The sequence below is a fragment of the Vanacampus margaritifer genome, chromosome 17 (assembly GCF_051991255.1).
Source record: "Vanacampus margaritifer isolate UIUO_Vmar chromosome 17, RoL_Vmar_1.0, whole genome shotgun sequence".
In the NCBI taxonomy this organism is placed as follows: Eukaryota; Metazoa; Chordata; class Actinopteri; order Syngnathiformes; family Syngnathidae; genus Vanacampus; species Vanacampus margaritifer.
In genome coordinates, this window is record NC_135448.1 from 18,322,467 (window position 1) to 18,341,854 (window position 19,388).

At 46.6% G+C, this 19,388-nt stretch overlaps 2 protein-coding genes across 22 annotated transcripts in view; both read left to right on the forward strand.

The window, feature by feature from the left end:
• The window catches only part of macf1a (microtubule actin crosslinking factor 1a), a 134,957-nt gene that overhangs the window by 95,462 nt on the left and 20,107 nt on the right, over positions 1-19,388 (forward strand). For 17 of the 21 annotated variants that reach the window (XM_077549675.1, XM_077549681.1, XM_077549683.1 and 14 more), the window contains 11 exons: positions 11,876-12,037; positions 12,116-12,286; positions 13,242-13,408; positions 13,765-13,924; positions 15,330-15,656; positions 15,978-16,062; positions 16,136-16,362; positions 16,452-16,658; positions 17,572-17,799; positions 17,859-18,077; positions 18,546-18,749. In XM_077549675.1, coding sequence (XP_077405801.1) covers positions 11,876-12,037; positions 12,116-12,286; positions 13,242-13,408; positions 13,765-13,924; positions 15,330-15,656; positions 15,978-16,062; positions 16,136-16,362; positions 16,452-16,658; positions 17,572-17,799; positions 17,859-18,077; positions 18,546-18,749 — 2,157 coding nt within the window. The remainder of the gene's footprint in view (positions 1-11,875; positions 12,038-12,115; positions 12,287-13,241; positions 13,409-13,764; positions 13,925-15,329; positions 15,657-15,977; positions 16,063-16,135; positions 16,363-16,451; positions 16,659-17,571; positions 17,800-17,858; positions 18,078-18,545; positions 18,750-19,388) is intronic. The other 4 variants (XM_077549671.1, XM_077549673.1, XM_077549665.1 and 1 more) reach the window with 3 other exon arrangements.
• Positions 1,207-6,564, forward strand: LOC144037515 (uncharacterized). The gene is made up of 2 exons (XM_077549051.1): positions 1,207-5,742; positions 6,505-6,564. Exons 1-2 carry the CDS (start codon positions 2,461-2,463, stop codon positions 6,562-6,564), a joined length of 3,342 nt encoding a protein of 1,113 aa, XP_077405177.1. The 5' UTR covers positions 1,207-2,460.

Consider the following 19,388-nt stretch of genomic DNA (forward strand, 5'->3'; position numbering starts at 1 on the left):
TGATGCAGCCTCTGAACTGAAGAGAATGCTTGAAGCAATGGTGGTCATTACAAAAAACGGCCAGCAGGTGGCAGCAGAGTAAAAGAGATCAGCCAGGGCCATGTTGCAAAAAGCTCTTTTTCCAGTGTTTTAAACTTAGCTATATTCTAATGCTAATTGCTTCAAAACGGGTAGAAATATCCTTTTTTGTTCCTGATGTTAAGAAGAGACTCTAATGTTTCCATGTTCCAGGTTTCATGTTTCTATAGCAATAGAACGCAATACTCTGTGGGCCTTGCAAAATCAGTCAAAATCCAGTAAAACAGCCGGGAGCGAAGGGGTTGCTTCGGTGAAAATGGCTGCGAGTACCATGTTTTACTGTGGTACGTGAGAGAAATCACACTTGAATGCCCCCAGCACCCCCAGTCTGGGAGCTAACTAAGCTAGCATGGATGCTGCTACTTGGTGGCGGAAGCACACGCGTGTTCCTGGGAAGCCTGAAACTTTAGATAACATGGTGAGAACAATGTGGCAGCGCTTCAAGGGGGTAGCGGGTGACTGTGTCGCCGCTCGCTCGGGGTCTGCTCCCATGTTTTGTGTGGAATTCTGAAGAGCCAGACCGCGAAATCCCGGCCGCAACCCCACCCACCCCCACCCGGCCCCTCGGCCTCTCCCGCTGACGCCCTCCCTGGTCTCCCCCAGCCTGGATTGAGTTTCAGACGGGAATGCGCAAGTGGAGCCTGTGTGTGAATCACCCACTTTTCTATGTGTGTGTATTTAATGCACTTAATTGAAGCATCGGAGGAGCAAAAACAAAGCCTGGACTGTTGCTTTGGCGGTGGAAAAGTCGCTTGTTAAATCATGTGTCAATTCTCGGTGGAGCTTTTAGGGCGAAAGTGGCCTGAAGTTTCTGCTATAGCGAGCCTTGTTTTGCTTGACTTATTTATTCCTCCTCTAATTGTTTGGCGTGTTTCTTCTCCGTGGTATTTCCTAAGCAAATAACTTTCTCTCCAGCTGCGATCTGTTGTTCCCTTTTTATTTTTTTGTGCGAGACAGGAAACCGGCATGATTGGAGCACTTCCTGTGTTTTAATACCCGTGCAGGAAACAGAACAAACGGAGCTGAATTCAAATCCAAACAGCGAGCGAGGGAGAGCGAGGGCGAGAGAGAGAGAGAGAGAGAGAGAGGGGGGGTGGGAGTTCGAGAGAGAGAGAGTGAGATTTTTTTAGCAGCTGCAACCCATTTGAGTTGCTGTGCGGCGGCCTGAGAAGAGGCAGAGAGCGCAGCTTGGCAGCGCACGCGGCAGAAAGAAAAGGAAAGGAAAGGAGGAGAAAAAGGGGAACTGCGTGGCACTTTGTTTCCCAGAGAGCGAGCGAGAGAGAGAGAGAACGAAGCAAGCCGGCGGGGGGGGCAAACAGCGAGAGGAGCGTCCCGGGATTTTGTTGCGCTAACGAGGAGGGAGGCCGTCGTCAGTAACCCCAAAAGCTGGCAGCGGGGCTGGGAGGGCTGTCTGGGTCTTTGCCTCCCTTGATACCATCCCGACGCTCATTGCCTGGATTGGGATTCAACACCCTCCCGCCCCCTTTTCCTTTATTTTGATCTCGCCCTGTGAAGAACCTGCCTGCTTTGGAGTTGCCGGACCACGTCCCCCCCAGGAGCTTTGGGATAAACCTGAGATGAGAGAGAAATGAAGCCACTTTGAAACTGGGATTTACCTCCAAGGGGACAACACTTTTTCCTCTTTTGTTCTTCATTTTAAGTATTGGCCTGCTTTTGTTTTTCTATTTCTGTGCCGCTGAGTCGTCTTGGAATCCTGAAACCAACCCCAGATTCTTTGTGACGGACGGAAGGACAGTAAGCAGCATTGGCATTCTTCTTTTTGCACTTTCCACAAGCTCGTTCCTTGCAGATAAGCTTGTGGCTTTTGTCACCTTAAAAGGAGACTTTTGCACTTCCCTCCCCACTGCACGTTGCCACCTACGCGGGGACGCAGCATGCCGGAGCTCAGGACGAGCCGCACATCAGCCACAGAATGACTTTTTCCTTCTGACTATGGATGAGGACGTCGCCGCCGCGCTCCTCTCTCGTCAAGGCGACACAAAGGGATGTTATCGCCTCGCTTTGGACTTTGTACCTCTGCGAGGCGGAGGAGATGATGACTCTTTCTCCCTCACTCAGCGCCGGCAGCCTTCTCTCCTTTTAAATAAACACGACTTGTGATTAATATGGTGCCGAGAGGGAGGGCCGCCTGTGTCGCTCCCTCGCCGGTGCCACGCAGCATCACACAAAGACCACGCGATTGCACAGCTGTTGAGGTGACATAGCGGATGAGACCTTTCCCGGGACTTGTCCAGCTCCAAATGTACTCTGTGGTTTTGCGGATTTCTTCAGAGAGACTGTCTTTTTGTGTGTTGGTTTTTATTTGCCATCTGCTGCAAATCAAAGGAACTTGTGCGGCACACCAAAGCCAGTGAGGGCAACATGGGGAAGCCCCTGAGTCGACCCGACTGTCTCCAGCAGAGCCCCCGCTGCCTGGGCAAAGGCGACGAGGATGAGGCCTATATCGAGGATTGCTACGTCCCACAGAGGTCCATTTATGACACCATGCGCATCAATGAGCAGATTGATCAAGGGGCCAAACTGTGCCAACCTTCACGGAGTACTCTGGGCTCGGGCGGGGAGATACGAGGCGAAGGCAGTACGCTGTCCAGCAACGGAACCATCGGAGCTGACCTTGGAGGTGTTTTTGTCTCCCGGGCTGTGGAAAACCCCGGAGGAGCCCGGAAACTGGACGAGAGGGTGATTTTTGATGCCCTAAAACTGACTGGCGATGCTCAGATTATTTCACCGCCTGTGGGCATCTTGAGTTCAGGTCTGACTAATCCGCCTTCAGTGTCTGCTTCAGGGGTATCACTGGTGGCCAAGAGGCGTCATCAGGCCGGAGAGAGGCGGGACAACCCGAACCGTCGCTCTTGGAAAGCTTTTATGCCGCCAACTTTTCCAGAGTTTGCAGAGAGATTGGAGTTTGCGTCGGTGGAATGTGCAGAAAAGCGTTCGTCGGCGGCAGGCCTTCCTCACGTTCCTCTTTCACCTGTTCAACTAGCTCAGCCATCCACGCCGACCTCCTCCACCTTACTTCCTACCATACTTCCTTACACGCCCTCGCCGTCCTCATCTGCCCCTCACACTCCTCCCGTCTCTTCCTCACCCACCGTTTTCCCGGTGCCGACGCTCCTGCAGCATCCCAGCAAACCAAAGCAGCTTCGCCCTTTATTGCACAAACAAGCTAAACAACGTGACCCGTTGTCCTCGCCTTCCAAAGACCCGGGGCTCACATTTAGTCAGAGCCATAGGACTTGTGAGCAGTCCTGCCAGCAGAGCCCCCCCAAAAATGCAGGGTACAAACGAACTATAAGCTCTTCTAGGAGCAGAATTAAGCAAATTGCTGAGGAAACTGTTGAATTAGTAAAAACCTCAGATTCCGAGAGGGATTCCCCTCTTTTAGAACAGGACCAGGGTGACGATATGCCTCTCCTTCCACCGAGACCAGTCTTCTGCCCTCCCACCAAAGCCCGCACGTGGCCCCGTGGGATGACACCAGGAAAAAAGACCCCAGTAAGCTTGAGGCACAACTTCCCCATTCTCCCACCTTTGCCTCCCCTTTTGGGCGAGGAGAGCAGCCAGGACGAGGAGTCACTTTATCTGCTGGATCCTCCGTCGCCGTTCTTGAAGGAAGACGAAGGGCTGGCATATAGAGGTTTGCCTCTGTCCCCCTCGATCAGTCAGTTGGGTGGTGACGAGAGTCTGCTTGGGTGGGGAGGCAATCTCAGAGAACGCACGGCTTCTGAGCTCAAGTTTGAGGAGGACGAGCGCAGAATTCTCGAAGAACTCGAAGTGGAAGAAGAGCAGTCTGATGTGGAGATGCTCGAGACGAGGGAGGACATATGGAACCTGGAAAGGGCTCAAGCAGAGGAAGAGAGAGCTGAACGAGAAGAGCGAGAGTGGGAAGCAGTCCTTAAATTGGATAACAGGGAGGTGATAGACCAGCCGTGGGAAACATTGGAATCAGAGGGATGGGAGTTAACCGGCTCCTCTGGACAGTGGCCTGTTTTAACCCCCCCTGTGGGCTTCGGTAGCACCGAGGCACCCGGCGTGTCGTCCTGCCCGAGTTCTGAGGCTGAATCAGATGACCTGTTCCTAGAGCTGGAAAGACGATGCGAGGAGGAGGAGGAAGGGCATGAAGGAGTGGAGATGAGTGTAGACCCCGAGCCTCTTGATCCATATTCTCGTCCTTATCTCGAGGATGAACAAGATGAAGAATCCGTTCGTGACTGGGAAAGTTGTGAAGGGACCCTCCCTTTAACTGAAACCCCCTCTGCAGAGTCACATCTTATCGACTTTGAAGACTTTGGCTCGAAGCGTGCGCAGGACTGTGAAAAAGAACACTGCTTCATTGATGACGATGAAGATGTTGTCCATTGTGATTATGAAGTCGGGGAAGAGGAGAGGAGTTTCCCCACAGACTCAGCTCTCGGTTATCAGCAAGAGTCCGACTCTAGCGGGATGTACACCTTTCAACCAGACAAAACCGCAGACTGTGTAAAGGAAATACCAGCAGAGGCTGAGACAGACCCAGACAGCGGGGCATCATCACAAGGGGATGCTCCGTCTCCTCAGATTCCCGTGAATCCATTTGCATCCGAGGAACCAGAGCACGGAATGGAGTTAAAAGAAGACATGTTTGAAGCGGACTTGGATCTTTTTGATCAGTCGAGTTTGGACAGCAGTGAGGGAGGTCTTGGGGATCACTCCCATGAGCCTCTGCACACGCGAGAAAACACAAAAGGGTCTAAACAGGATGTTGACGGTCAAATTTCCTACCAGGATGCCTTGGTCCCCTTTGAGGAGTCTGATGGAATGTTCTTTGAGGCGGATGTGTCTGGACAAGACGTGGACTTGGAAACTACAATTGAGGTGAAAGCAAGCACCCCCAAATCAGCCTCTGTCCATCCTCCATCCCCTCCGCTCACAGACCCATCTTCAAGTTTACCCCAGTCCCACTTTGAATCCGACTCTTTCCCGCCCTCTGAGGTCACACACTCGAGCCCCGTTTCCTCTTTATCTCAGTGCCTCGTTAAATCCGACTACTGTGCTGCGGCCTCACATTCTAAAGACTCAGAGGCCTTTGTAATATCAGATAGTTTTGTTTACCTGGCCGTGTCGGCGCCTCCACAGCTTTTAAATGAGTGCTCCCCATCCCCACTGGAAAACTCCAATTCCCCAAGCCCGGTACCCGAACCACCCTGCTGCTCAGGCCAAGACGAGGATGAGGAGGGCCCTGTCCTCTCCCCTGATAGTTTTGTTTACATGGCAGCACCTGAGCGGCCCAAGCCCGGCCCGTCGGATGTCAGCTCGGCCTGCGAGGACATCCAAGATCTAGACTCTTATTCGGAGGGCACTCAGTCCGGGATGGACGGTGTGGAATTTGTCCTGGGCTCTGTCACGGGAGAGGACAGCGACTGGGAGTCTGAAGACTCTGCTCTGGACTTCCCGGCGTTCGTTTCCAAGGACCCCGTCTGGGACCAACTGGAGCCAGGCCTGCTACAAGGTCTCTTTAGTCAGCCTGAGACCAGCACGGTGGAGGATGAATCCCTGAGGGGATCCCCAGTTAGTCCCACTGGAACCACCTCCACGTCAAGCGAGAGCTCTGCATCAGACGGTGGATCAGTGCAGGAATTTTCCGACACTGAAACACAGGACGAGGTATGCCACCATTGAAAATGTTTTGTTCTTCAAAACGGGCTGAAGTTATGCAGACGCCGTCGTTAGTGTGTTTGTGAGCGGGACGACTTTAAACGATTGCAACTCGATGCGCTCCACTTGTGCGCGGCTGCCCTGAATTTCTATGCGTATTTGTGGTGGGCATTTGGGTGGGAGGTCAGCGCTAATCTACGTGCGGTGGGGCGGGCGCAAGTGTGTGAGCGATCAAGTTATTTATGTGTGTGAAGCTACAAGAAGTGTCAGCCTGCTTGTTAGGTTCATGTCAGCTTCAGAACGTTTTGTCTTGTGACCGACTTTGCCCGAGTTCACAATTGCTCGGATGTAGGGCGTATCCCTGGTGGGCGGGTGTCGTGTGTGGGTCATTTGAACCGTTTTTTTTTTTTTTCTCTCATTGAATTCGGTGACCACCATAGTGTTCTTTGTGTTTACGTGTGTGAATGTGACATTTAACACAAGAACAGGAGATGAACATGTCGTTATGTTGATGATTACATGTGGCAGTGTTTGTTCTTGTTGTGGCTGGCCTTCTTTTTGGCGCAGCAGCATGTGGCGAGAGCTAAAAGTATTGTCCAATCTCTGCTCGCCAAACGCTAACCACGTGACCCCTGTGACGAGGTCTCCTCCAATGAGATGTGACACAGAGACAGGCAGGCCTCGATGCCACGCTCGAGCGTTTGTACGATAACTACAGGCTTCAAGTGCATTTTTTCATCCGGCACTTTGCGTGATTTGTTGTTGCATCAGTCGCCGTGTCTGCTTCGGTCCCTCGGCTTGAACGCCACGAAACGTCTGCGTGCTCGCTGAGGACAACGATGCTCTGCTTGATTACATCAAATGGTAAAAATCACGAGGAGAAGCATCAGCTGTTGCTCCTCAATTTTGAAAGGGACGCTTAATAGCAGACTTCAAGTTCCTTGAGACTCTAATGCGGGTCTACTTATGATCGAGTTGCCTACCAAATTTCTGAAACTGGCCGCAGGGGTTTATTTTTGAAAGAATGTTGTGGTTGTTTTATTAGAGTTTTTTGTTTAATAAGTCATCATGACCCTTAAACGACTGCTTTGAAACAAGCTAACTTTCTGACTTTTTTTTTTTTTCTGAGCCTACTCGATTTGACCAAATTTCTTTTTTTCTTTTTTTTTTTTTCTTTCCTGGAGAGCTCAGTATTGTTCATTTGGTAATTTTACCGATTTGACATGTCATCATCATTGCTCTCTTTTTTTTTTTATACAGTATATATATATTTTTTTTGTATTTTTATTTTTTTTTGTATTTGGGTGAATATGTGTATGTATGTGCGTGCGTGCGTGCGTGCGTGCATTCATTAGTTCACCTAAAACCTATAAAAAATAAAAATAAAAAATCCCATACCGTTTCCCTAAACCGAACACTTCCAGCCAGAGTCGTGAGGCCGTCAGGAAACCCGAGAAAGGACCAAAGAAAAAAAGGAAAGTGAAATTTGACCAAATTTCATGTAGCTAACTTTAACCAACTTTGGCGTCTGAACCCTCCCCCCAAAAGTATTTTTCAGACATTAATTCTGCTGATTTTTTTTTAATTTTTTGATCGAACGACCTGCTAATGTCCCAAATTGAACGTGATTATAATGGACAATGAACACAAAAACACCAGAAAATGCAAAAAAAAAAAATTGCTGGTGTGTCAAAGGTGACATTGACGCCTGCCGTGTTATTAAATCCTTTTTAGGCCTCTTGTCAACTGACCCCCCTCAAACACTCTCTCATCCACGCTTGGATGCCTTTGTTTTATGAGATAAGGAGGTGAGAGCTAACCAGCGTGTGCGTGTGCATTCGTTCTCCCGCTAGCTTTTGATACCAAGATAAGAGCAAACAGGCGGCTGGCAGGCTGGCGCACCAGCAGACGGCTTTTTGGTGTCAGGGCGTCAGCTCATTTAAAGGGCCAGCGCGCTTTTGCGTGCCCCGCAGACGCGACAGACTAGACAGACAGATGGACGTAGCATTAGCATGCTGTTGGATTGGCTGGAGGGTGCGAGCGTACAGACGGGCGAGCCTCACCTTCGCTCTTTGACTCCCCCAGAACATTCCAAGCATCAAAATTGAATCACATTTCTCTCATATCCGCGATTGATGGGCGTGAAGTTAGTTTTCAGTGTTCTGGCATCTCAAAAACTCAAATAGGGTCCAGACATCGCTAGGTGTGTGCTTCATACATTTGTGTGATCATTCAAACAAGATGACTGCACGAAAGCCACAGCCGGGAAACATTGATCAAAGAAAAAACAAAACTCAATTCACTTTTTGCATATCCTTGCAAAAACATGGCGGCGAGACTTCAAACACGCAACCTGCGGAGAATGGGAAAAGGCTCACGCAACCGTTATGGGCGTCGCGTCACGCTGTCGGACCCGCGGCTTGTTTTCCTCGCTCGGTGACGGCAGGAAGGATGGAGGGCTGAAAGGCAGGAAGTGAAGTGAGGGCAACCGGGGCGGCAGGCAGGAAGTGAGGAAAGAGGCTTAAGACAAACAGTCGGCCAAGCTGATAGCAGAGACGTTTTTCGATTCGGGTCATGGAAAACAAAGTGCAATAAATGTCACCTTTTGTGGAGGCCGCGTGTGGAGCCCAACGGCTTCCTGTCTTACTCTACAACTCTAAATGATTACTTTTTAGCGAAAGGAAGTTTGTTAGGTCTGCTAACCATTGCCCTGGACCTAACCTTGCTGAAAGCATTTTATTCTCCTCACTTTATTGGCATCAAACAACGCCCACATAATACTTCCGATTTACACCGTTGAAATTTCAACAAAATTCACGCCTTCCGGCGAATTGCTTATAGTACTCGCCCAATTTAACGTTAAATATCAACTTTTCCCCATTCATTTTCATGTATACCAACTGACTATCCATCCAAATGAATGGAGGGTACTGCATGCCTAGGTGGCGCTATTGAGTGATTTTTAAAAAAAAAATTCTGTTGTTGCATTTTTTCCATTCGATATCAATAGTTCCATTTCTCCATCTAAATGAATGGAGGGTACTTTCAGATAACACTTTTCCATATAAATTTCAACTTGCTTCAAAACTTCACACCTCCCGGGTTCAAGTGTTCTTTTTATTAACTTATCTTTTAACTACAATTAATACTTTGCCATTTTCACATCATTTCTCTTTCAATTGACTTCAGAAGCATTCCGCTTGGCATTCGGCTATTAGCATTCAGCTATTAGCATTCAGCTTCGCTTTCAGCATTCCCATGCAATTTCTGCAGAAACTGCACATAGTCTAGTTATCTTTGACCTCCGACTCCTAACATTAAAACGATGCAATTCGACATGAAGCCCTCTAAAAGTCGCACGTGGCAAAAATGAGTTTGAAATGCTTGAACTATCTTCAACGGTCGTCCTCTCTGAGCTAAAAAACCGCAAAGTGTGTCCGTGCGGCGCACATGCGGAAACCAGGATGAGGGCGAAGGCGGTTAACGGAGGGGAGGATGACAAAGACGTGAGGAAGAAAAGACGGAGGATGGTGCGTGGGTCCTGCGTGCGCGTGTGTGCTGTTGGAGGAATGGAAGAATGACAAGTATGTGGGACATTTTCCACAACGCCGCTTGTGTGTGGACGGTGGCCAGAGAGAGGAGGAGAAGTCAACTACAAAGTACGCCGAGTGTACACACGCACACACACGCACACACACACACACACACACACACACGCAGGGTGGGGCGGGTTCATGGCCTGCTGCTTATTGTTGTTCCTGGTCCGCACATTTCCTGCGGCAGGCAGATCCACGCCTGGCACCGCAACACGACACAGCTGCTTCTTTTGCTCATTCACACTCGCACCATCGACACGCATGCAAGTGTTAAAGTCAACCTTTAACACTTCTTGACAATAATATGTTATATGTGACCTCACTCGTCTAAACATGACTTTCTGATTAATATTACAGTTGTGGAAAATGAGTTATGAAGCAAAATCCAGCCTCTTTTTTTTTTCATCTTAGGGGGGCGGCCATTTTGTCACTTTCACAGTTGCTCAGGCAATGACCAATCACAGCTCAGCTGTTTTCTGAAGTTGAGCTGTGATTGGTTGTTACCTGAGCAACTGTGATTTGTCATTTTCGCTCGACAGTAAGTGGCAAAATGGCCGTTTTCTGATATTGATAAAAACTTTTGGATTTTTCTGATTAACTTATATTAACCCGAATGCCATATTTAGACTAGTGGGGCGTCATACACTCTAAAAACAGTTGGGTCAAAAGTAACCCAATTATGGATCAAAAATGGACCGATCCATTTTATGGGTCAACTTGACCCAATTTTCTTTTTTTTTTTTTTCTTCTTCTTTTTTTTCAGGAGAGCTCAGTATTGTTCATTGGATTTGACATCATCATTGCTCTCCTTTTTTTTTTTTAAAAAAAAATCCAACAAATCAATTAAAAAAAATTTAATAAATGTTTTTTTTTTTTTTTTTTTTTTAATCAGTTGGGTCAAAAGTAACCCAATTATGGATCAAAAATGGACCGATCCATTTTATGGGTCAACTTGACCCAATTTTCTTTTTTTTTTTTCAGGAGAGCTCAGTATTGTTCATTCGATTTGACATCATCATTGCTCTCCTTTTTTTTTTTTTTTAAATCCAACAAATCAATTAAAAAAAATTTAATAAATGTTTTTTTTTTTTTTTTTTTTTTAAACAGTTGGGTCAAAAGTAACCCAATTATGGATCAAAAATGGACCGATCCATTTTATGGGTCAACTTGACCCAATTTTCTAAAGTACACACACAAAGTCCACATAGAAAACAACTGAGCTCACAATTATTCATGCTTTATTTTTACAAAACACTCTTTCTTTAATCATATCCATATATTTATAAATAAAAAAAAACTGTGAACATCTCAACAGCAATGTACAACAAACACAGTTTCAATTGAAGTGAATTTAGTTTAGGGATAATTTTTTTAGCTGGAAGTGATATAAGTAAGAAGCTGGAAAAAAACACACACATACACAAATCTTCACAGGTGTGTACCTGAGTAACACAACTGGTTACAGATGTGTAATTAATCACGCATAAACACACAGAGTCTTTATTTATCCTCAATGATTCCATTGCATATAATCTATCACGCGATGATACTCTCAGTGTGTATTTGTGTACACATGCAGTGTTTAGTCATACTAGGAACTCGACCAGTCACGTCATAATTCACATTCGTTTATACATAAAGCTGTTGCTTCAAAAACAGCCAGAAACCTGCAAACTGTTTGATTTATTTTTTCAATTTCCACTCCAGAGAAATCCTTCAGTAACTTTCCATTGTGCAGACTTTTGACTATGTGCTTATTGAATTCTTATTAGTATTAAATCATGATCTCATCTCGTTTTCAGGCATTCAATGCAGCCTTTTTTTCTCTCTTGTTGTTGACTTAATGGAAGTGTGTTTTTGGTTGATGTTATCAGAGCTCAACAAATCCGATTAGCCAACTGGCTATCTTGGATGCTTTTCCCCTCCCGACTGTTTAAAAACAAGCGTAAACACGAGTCAGCAAAGGGTTGGAGAACCAAGTGGCAGTTATCCAATTCAGAACAAACTGTTTTTTCCTCCCTTTTACTGAGACCTTTAATTCATTGGAATACGCCATTTTACCATATTATTCAAATGCAACATTGTTCTATTTAGTGCCCCCCCAGATGTGCACACAGCGTCATTTATGCTTTAGCAGTCATGAATTTGTGGCCAACACAATGGCTGCAAATATTGCTGACTCATCTTTTTTCCAGCCAACCCCCTGACTCTCCTCCTGTCCCCCCTTAATCCCCTCGTAATCCCCTTCTGCCAGCCTCCTTTCTCCTCTTCCCCACCCTTGTCTGTCTGTCTTCAGTCCGTCTGTCCCCTCGTAGGTGACTTCTATATGCGGGCAAAATATTTCTCGGTGGCAGTTGTTGTTTCTTTCTTTCAGTGAAGGCGAGCGAGTCATTAATAGCCAAGCTCGAGTCGCATGACTTGAATTGAATTGTGACTTGCTCGGCCCGAAGTTCTGAACGACTTGACTCGAAAAGTGCAAATGCGCCAATATGCGTCGAACCCTGGCGATGGCTTCATTTCGACTCTTTGCGTGTCTTGACCGTCAGGCTCTGGAACGGGAGCAAGTGGACGGCGTTCAGGCCAAGCTGCAGCACGTCAACGCGGTGGGCCAGGGACTGATCCAAAGCGCCGCCAAGAATACGGACACGCGGGCGCTGGAGCACGACCTGGATGACACCAACCAGAGATGGAACTCGCTCAACAAAAGGGTAACCGGAAAATCCACGGCGGAAAAACCCGCAACGGGCGATCCCTGGAAACGGAAAGTGTAAGCGTGTGCTCGACAGGTGGCCGAGAGGATCGCCCAACTGCAGGAGGCCCTGTTGCATTGTGGGAAATTCCAGGACGCCCTGGAGCCGCTGCTCAGCTGGCTGAGCGACACAGAGGAGCTGGTGGCCAATCAGAAGCCGCCGTCGGCTGAGTACCGCGTGGTCAAGGCCCAGATCCAAGAGCAGAAGGTGGGACCAGGATCTCACGCACACTTTTGTAGTGGAAAAAAAAAAAAAAGCACATTATCTCATTTGCTCCCAAAAATTAATAAATATGTTCTATTTTAAATATCACCATGCTCCCAAAGACGTATTTATGCAGCAGAGTTTGAGATCAACCAGGGCCATGTTGAAAAAAAGCTCTTTCCCCCACTTTTTTGAACGGATTTGTGAATAATGATTCAACTTAGCTATATTCTAATGCTAATTGCCGATACAAATATACTTTTTTCCTGATGAAAGAAGAGACTTTAATCTTTCTTTTGGTAGCTTCCATGTTTTTATAGCAATAGAACACAATATTCTGTGGGCCTTGCAAAATCAGTCAAAATCTAGTAAAACAACCGGGAGCTTAAGGGGGTTGCTCAACAGCCATATTTTATTCATATTTTTTTTCCAATCCCATACTGTGCCCCTCCCTTTTGAAAGCAAAACTATTATTGATCCCTCATCCTGCCTTTTTTTCCCCCTAAGAAAATCTGGGTGACCTATCAGGCTTCTCTTGTTTTTTTTAATATCTCTTCGGTAGGTTTGAAACTGTTAAGTGAATTTTGTTGCTATGCGCATGTGTAATGAGAATAAATTTGATTCCATTCTGCATACAATTTAAAACAGTGTTAGTGCTCAACAGGCAGGCAGGAAGTCCTCATCTTTATTGTATTTATTTCTTGCATTTGTCGCCGCTCAACGTTAAATGTCAAACATGCACGGAACCACAATGGAGACGTTGTGTTATGCCGTCATTTGTTTATCAAACATTCATTTCCTGTATTTGTGACCAGGACAGCGCGTTTAGTCATCAATCATTTTTGTTTACCACTCGATTAGAATCCCACACTGAGATATGTTTGCAGCGCTTTCAATCCCTCATTTCAATCTGAAGAGCTCTAATTAATGACGCACTCTTGTTGTGTTCATCGTCCAGCTGCTCCAGCGGCTGCTGGACGACCGGCGGCCCACCGTGGAGATGATCCGAGCCGAGGGCGAGCGCATCGCCGCCACCGCCGACCTTCAGGACCGAGAGAAGATCCGGGGCCAGCTGCAAAGTCTGGCCGAGAGGTGGCGCGACCTCCTGGACAAGGCCAGCGCCAGGTACCGGTTTTGCGCTTTGTGGGGTCAATGACTTGTTTGTGAGGTCATCACGCAAACACACACGAGAGAAGACGGACGATTCCTGACTGGGCGGGACACGCAACGTCTGGTCAGGCTGTCATGAGCGCGGACTCTCTGGATTCACTTGAAACATGAGTGAAAATAGTGCGAAAATAAAGGAAGGCCCTCTTGAAATTGCTTAGGTTTATTGTTAAGACTAAATTAATTTTTTTTCCTTTTTTTATTATGTGCACACACTCGAACCATTTCTAAAACAGCTGGAGGACCCAGAGTTTGGTCTGAGTCTAAGTAGTAAAATGCTCATAAAAATCCTCTCTCTCATCTTTGGGCATCAGGCAGAGGCAGCTGGAGGAGCTGCAGGTGTTGGCGCTGGACTTCCACGAGGCCCTGGAGCCGCTCGGCGAGTGGCTGAGTGCCACCGAGAGGCGCCTGAGCTCCGCCGAGCCCATGGGAACCCAGACGGCCAAGATCGGCCAGCAGATCGTCAAGCACAAGGTTAGCCCCGTGCCAAACTCTCCTGAGAACGCGACAAGCACACTCACAAGCATCTTAAATATTTATTTAAAACGGAGGTATTAATGAGATCGTTAACACTTCATACAGACTGAATAAACAGTTTTTTTTTTTTTTAAATGAAAACAATGTGTGACCTTACCAAATAGTGAGCACACTTTTGGCTATAACACTTAGCAGAAAAAGGGGGGGGGGGGGGCAACCCATCGTTGCTCGTAAAAAAAAAAACATTTACAATCTGACTCCCTGTTGGCTGATAAGTGTGGCTTTGGCTTGCCAAAATAATGAAACCTGTTTGTCATTTGTTAGTGATTGTTTAACCTTTTATGTATGAAAGCCTTTAGATAGCCAGCTAACTAGATATTTACATAGCTAGAAAGCTAGCTAGCTAGATATTTACATAGATAGAAAGCTAGATGGATAGATAATAACATAGATAGAAAGCTAGCTAGCTAGATATTAAAGTAGCTAGAAAGCTAGCTAGCTAGATATTAAAGTAGCTAGAAAGCTAGCTAGCTAGATATTAAAGTAGCTAGAAAGCTAGCTAGCTAGATATTTACGTAGCTAGAAAGCTAGCTAGCTAGATATTTACGTAGCTAGAAAGCTAGCTAGATATTTACGTAGCTAGAAAGCTAGCTAGATATTTACGTAGCTAGAAAGCTAGCTAGCTAGATATTTACGTAGCTAGAAAGCTAGCTAGCTAGATATTTACGTAGCTAGAAAGCTAGCTAGATATTTACATAGATAGAAAGCTAGCTAGATATTTACGTAGCTAGAAAGCTAGCTAGCTAGATATTTACGTAGCTAGAAAGCTAGCTAGCTAGATATTTACGTAGCTAGAAAGCTAGCTAGATATTTACATAGATAGAAAGCTAGCTAGCTACCTAGTCCAAGATGCTTCTGAGGGGAAATTAGATTACCACAGCAGCAATATTCACATATAAACACTTGTATTAATTATATAGTACAACCAATGTCATAAGAAAAACAGAGCAACATTGAGGATGTATTAAAAGAAGTTCAAATCCAATCTAAACAAAAAAATCTGATTAAGATGTTGCATTGTCGTACGGTAAGTATAGCTACAGTAAGTTAGTGATATGTATAAAGACATATTGATGAAATATAATACACCCAATGTATGAAACCAATCGCAAAAAAAGGGCAACATGGCCTATAAAACTTCATATTCATCATTTATTTATACGTTTGTTGTGTTATTCTTCATTTATCATCAAGTTTATGATTTCCAGTTTTATGATTTGTCACCAGCATGCTCATTTTTTTAAGTTTGTCTCCATCTTTTGTTCTCTTTTTCATCACCTATCCCCTTCCATCAAACACACACACACACACACACGCACACGCACACGCACACACCTCCCAGGCCATCCAAGACGACGTGCGCGGCCGCGAGTCGGACGTGGCCCGCCTGCACTCCCTCAGCCAATCGCTGGCCCCGCTCAGCTGCGCGCCGGACCGCGATTGGCTGGGCGAGCGCGTGGAGGCGGTGCGCTCGGGTCACGCCCAGCTGACCGAGTGGTGCGCCCGGCGGGCGGCGCTGCTGGAGCAGGCGCTGGCCAACGCCCGGCTCTTTGGCGAGGACGAGGTGGAGGTGCTCAACTGGCTGGCCGAGGTGGGCCAGCGGCTGGCGCTGGTGTCGGTGCAGAGTTACCGGGCCGACGTGCTGGCTGAGCAGCACAAACACACGCTGGTACGACCACGGCGGCTGGAGAAAATAGACTAATATAGTGACGGGTGAAAAGTGTATTACTTAATTTAGTGATGTGAGGGCTCCCTCTAGTGGTGTACAAATATATCACTGAATTCAAATGTTGAAACTGTGTTAGATTGGCTTAATTATTTGTATCCAGTACAATACATTAGTTAAATTGTATTTTTTATAGAATTTGCCTAATGGAATTGAGGTGTGTCCCAATACTTTTGTCAGTGTGATGGTTTCAATCAATAATGAAAAAAAGAAAGAAATTAGAACTTATTTAAATGTGTGTTTGATTGCTTTTGTCCTTCACAGTCTCTAAACGAGGAGATTGTAAGCAGAAAGAAGACGGTGGACCAGGCCATCAAGAACGGACAAGCTTTGCTCAAGCAGACCACAGGTGGGCGTCTGGTGGTCTTCGCCCATCCAGTCCGTCGGTAGTTGTTGACCTGGTTCTGGTCTTCCTCCCGCAGGCGAGGAGGTTCTGCTGATCCAGGAGAAGCTGGACGGCATCAAGTCTCGCTACGCCGAGATGACGGCGGGCAGCAGCAAAGCGCTGCGAACGCTCGAGCAGGCGCTGCAGCTGGCCACGCGATTCGCCAGCGCCCACCACGATCTGAGCCAATGGCTGGACGGCGTGGAAGCGGAGCTCAATGACGTGGAGCCTGATGCCTCCCCAGCCTATCAGGAGCGACAGAAGGTACGTCAGTGGCTGTCAAACGAGGCTCTTTTGTATCTTTAAAAACACACACACATATATATATATATATATATTGTTTTAATTTGTAGGAGTTAAAGAAAGTTTCCGCTGAGAAGCGTCTGGTTTTGGACACACTCAACGAGGTGGGCAGCGCCCTACTGGATCTGGTGCCTTGGCGGGCACGCGAGGGCCTGGACCGACTGGTCGCCGACGCCAACCAACGCTACCGACAGGCCGACGACACCATCACACAACGGGTGCAGCTTGTGCAGGCCGCCATCCAGAGGTCGCAGCAGGTACTGCGGTTTTACTGCTCCAACGTGTTCATTTTCAGACATTTTTAAATGTAGTCTTTTTGTCCCATTTCAATCACGCTTGTTAGTTTTTACCTTTGTTAGTCAACCTCATCCCATTTTTATTTAGTCCATTTCTAGTTGACTATAAATCTAGCATTTTAGTCCAAGGAAACCTAATTTAATTTGTCTAGTTTTAGCCAACAAAAACTGTCAACATTTTAGTCAAAATTTTAGTCAGGACAATCATTTTACCCCTGTATATATATTTTTTGTCATAATAATGTGGAACATTTTGGCTCTAAAACTATTTCACATAAAAAATGATCTCACCTTTTTGATGAAAAACAACTTCACATACAATTACAGTGTGGCTACTATAGCTCCATGCTATGAGCTAGTAAATTAGCCAGCATTAGTTAGCGGTCCGATTAACATTATTGTATTGGATTAATGTTACGTTATAATTGTGTGGTGTTTTTTTTACCTTTTGCCGTGAATCCACCTCCAGCCTGTCCTATGTGTTTGCGCATGTTGCACTTGCTAGCTGCAGATTTGAAAGGGGATGTGTAGTGTCACAGTGACAGATTAGCAGAGACAAGATTTTACAAAATCATATTATTTTCATCTCGTTTTTGTTTATATACTAAAATGAATGTCCATAGATTTTAGTCCAGTAATTATTAAGTTAAGTACATTTTCATTTTGTCTTCATTAGTCAACGAAAATGCATGCTGATTAAGTCTGTTATTATTTATTAATTAGGGTTTTAGTCTAGTCTAGTCTAGTTTTTGTCTGGTGAAAAATGTGTGTTGACAAAATTATTTTTGTTTAATTTTCATTGACAAAATTAAATCTTGCTTCCGTTGGATTATTTCGAGTTGTTTTGAGTTTCTAATCGCCGTTGTCATTCCAGTACGAGGAAGCCGTGGACGCGGAATTGGCCTGGGTGGCCGAGACGGAGCGCAAGCTGGCATCACTGGGCCCGCTGAGCTTGGAGCCCGATGTGACGGTAGCCCAGCTGCAGGTCCAGAAGGCCTTCAACATCGACATCATCCGCCACAAGGACACCGTGGACCAGCTGCTCGTCACCAGAGACGACATCCTGGAAACGTGCAGCGATGCCCAGAAGGACGCGCTGATGGTGAGGAAAGCACACCAGCCACAAACGGACCACTTTTGAATTCCTATCTTGTCCTCCAGGTGAAGACCGACTCCTTGAGCGACCGCTACGACGGCGTCAACCAGATTCACAGCGAGCGCTTCGCGGCCCTGGAGCAGGCCCAGGCGCTGGTGGCCCGCTTCTGGGAGACCTACGAGGAACTGGAGCCTTGGCTGGGCGAGACCGAGACCCTCATTGGGCAACTGCCACCGCCCGCCATCGACACGGATGCCCTGCGCCTTCAACAAGACCAGATGAGGGTAAAATAAATAAATAAATAAATCGACTACTTTTTTTTTTTGAGAGCTCAGTATTATTCATCCGGCAGCCTTCCCGAGTCAACATGTCTTCATCATCGCTCTCTTTTTTTTTTTTGCGTGCGTGCGTGTGAGTCTGTGCTCTTTAATTCACCTTAAACCTGTTTTAAAAAAAATCCCCTACCCTTCACCCTAACCGGATACTTCAGAGTCCCGCCAGAGTCGTGAAGTTGTCAGGGGACCAGAGGAAGGATCAAAAGAAGGAAACAAAGTGAAACCCAGCACCAACCTCACGCCACCTACCACCCACAGAGTTACAAAACCAGAATCTTTCACCAACCCCAGAGACATATAAATTCCAACAGATTAGGGAGACCTGAAGAGATCAGAGGAAAGACTAAAGAAAGGAACGAAGGCTCGATGAAGCAATCTATCTAATCGACTGCTAATTCTGTCTACCTTTATGTCCAGCTGCTGAGAGAGTCCATCGCCGAGCACAAGCCGCACATCGACAAGCTCCTCAAGATCGGACCCCCGCTGGCCCAGCTGAGCGCGACGGAGGGCTCGCAGGTGATGCAGTGCTACGGCGAGGCCGAGCGCCGCTACTTGGCCATCAAGGGGGAGGTGAAAAGTCGCGCGGCGCTCCTGGACGAGGCCGTGTCGCAGTCTGCTCAGGTAGGACAAACGTCACAACAAGTGTGAGCACTAAATAGCACGTTTGTTTTTGGTGATGATAATCAAGAATGTTCTTCTATTTTGCTTCACATCATAAGTTGCTATCAGAGGTGGCGTCGACAATTTTAGGACTTGGTTCTTGACTGGTCGTGAAACTTGACTTGAACTGTATGATTAAATATGGCACACTTTCCGAATATCTCAAAGGCGCGTTAGAAAATGTGTCGATCTGATGTAACTGTAAGTGAGGAACTCTAACAGAAGATTTAAGTACTCAAACAAATATCAGGAAAAGCCTACTAGAACAGTTGAAGTTTCTTTGGTGTTTACCAGGGGAACTTTAGGTGTTCGAATGTAATTTGCTTATTTCGAACACAGCCACACCCCCAGTTGTCAAAAAGTGCGCACACTTGTGCTAAAAAAACGAAAAGTTTTCAAATGTAATCTTAGTGTATTTGGCATTTACAGCGGGGTGTGTAGACTTTTTATATGCACCTGACCGACTGCCACCTCTGGTTGCCGCTGTCCATTTTGTTTGCACTATGAAGGCATGTGTCAGATTTAACTGCTTGTGTTGTTTCTCCACCCTCCATCCAACCTCCAACCGTCCGTTTGTCCGTCCGTCCACCTCCACTGTGT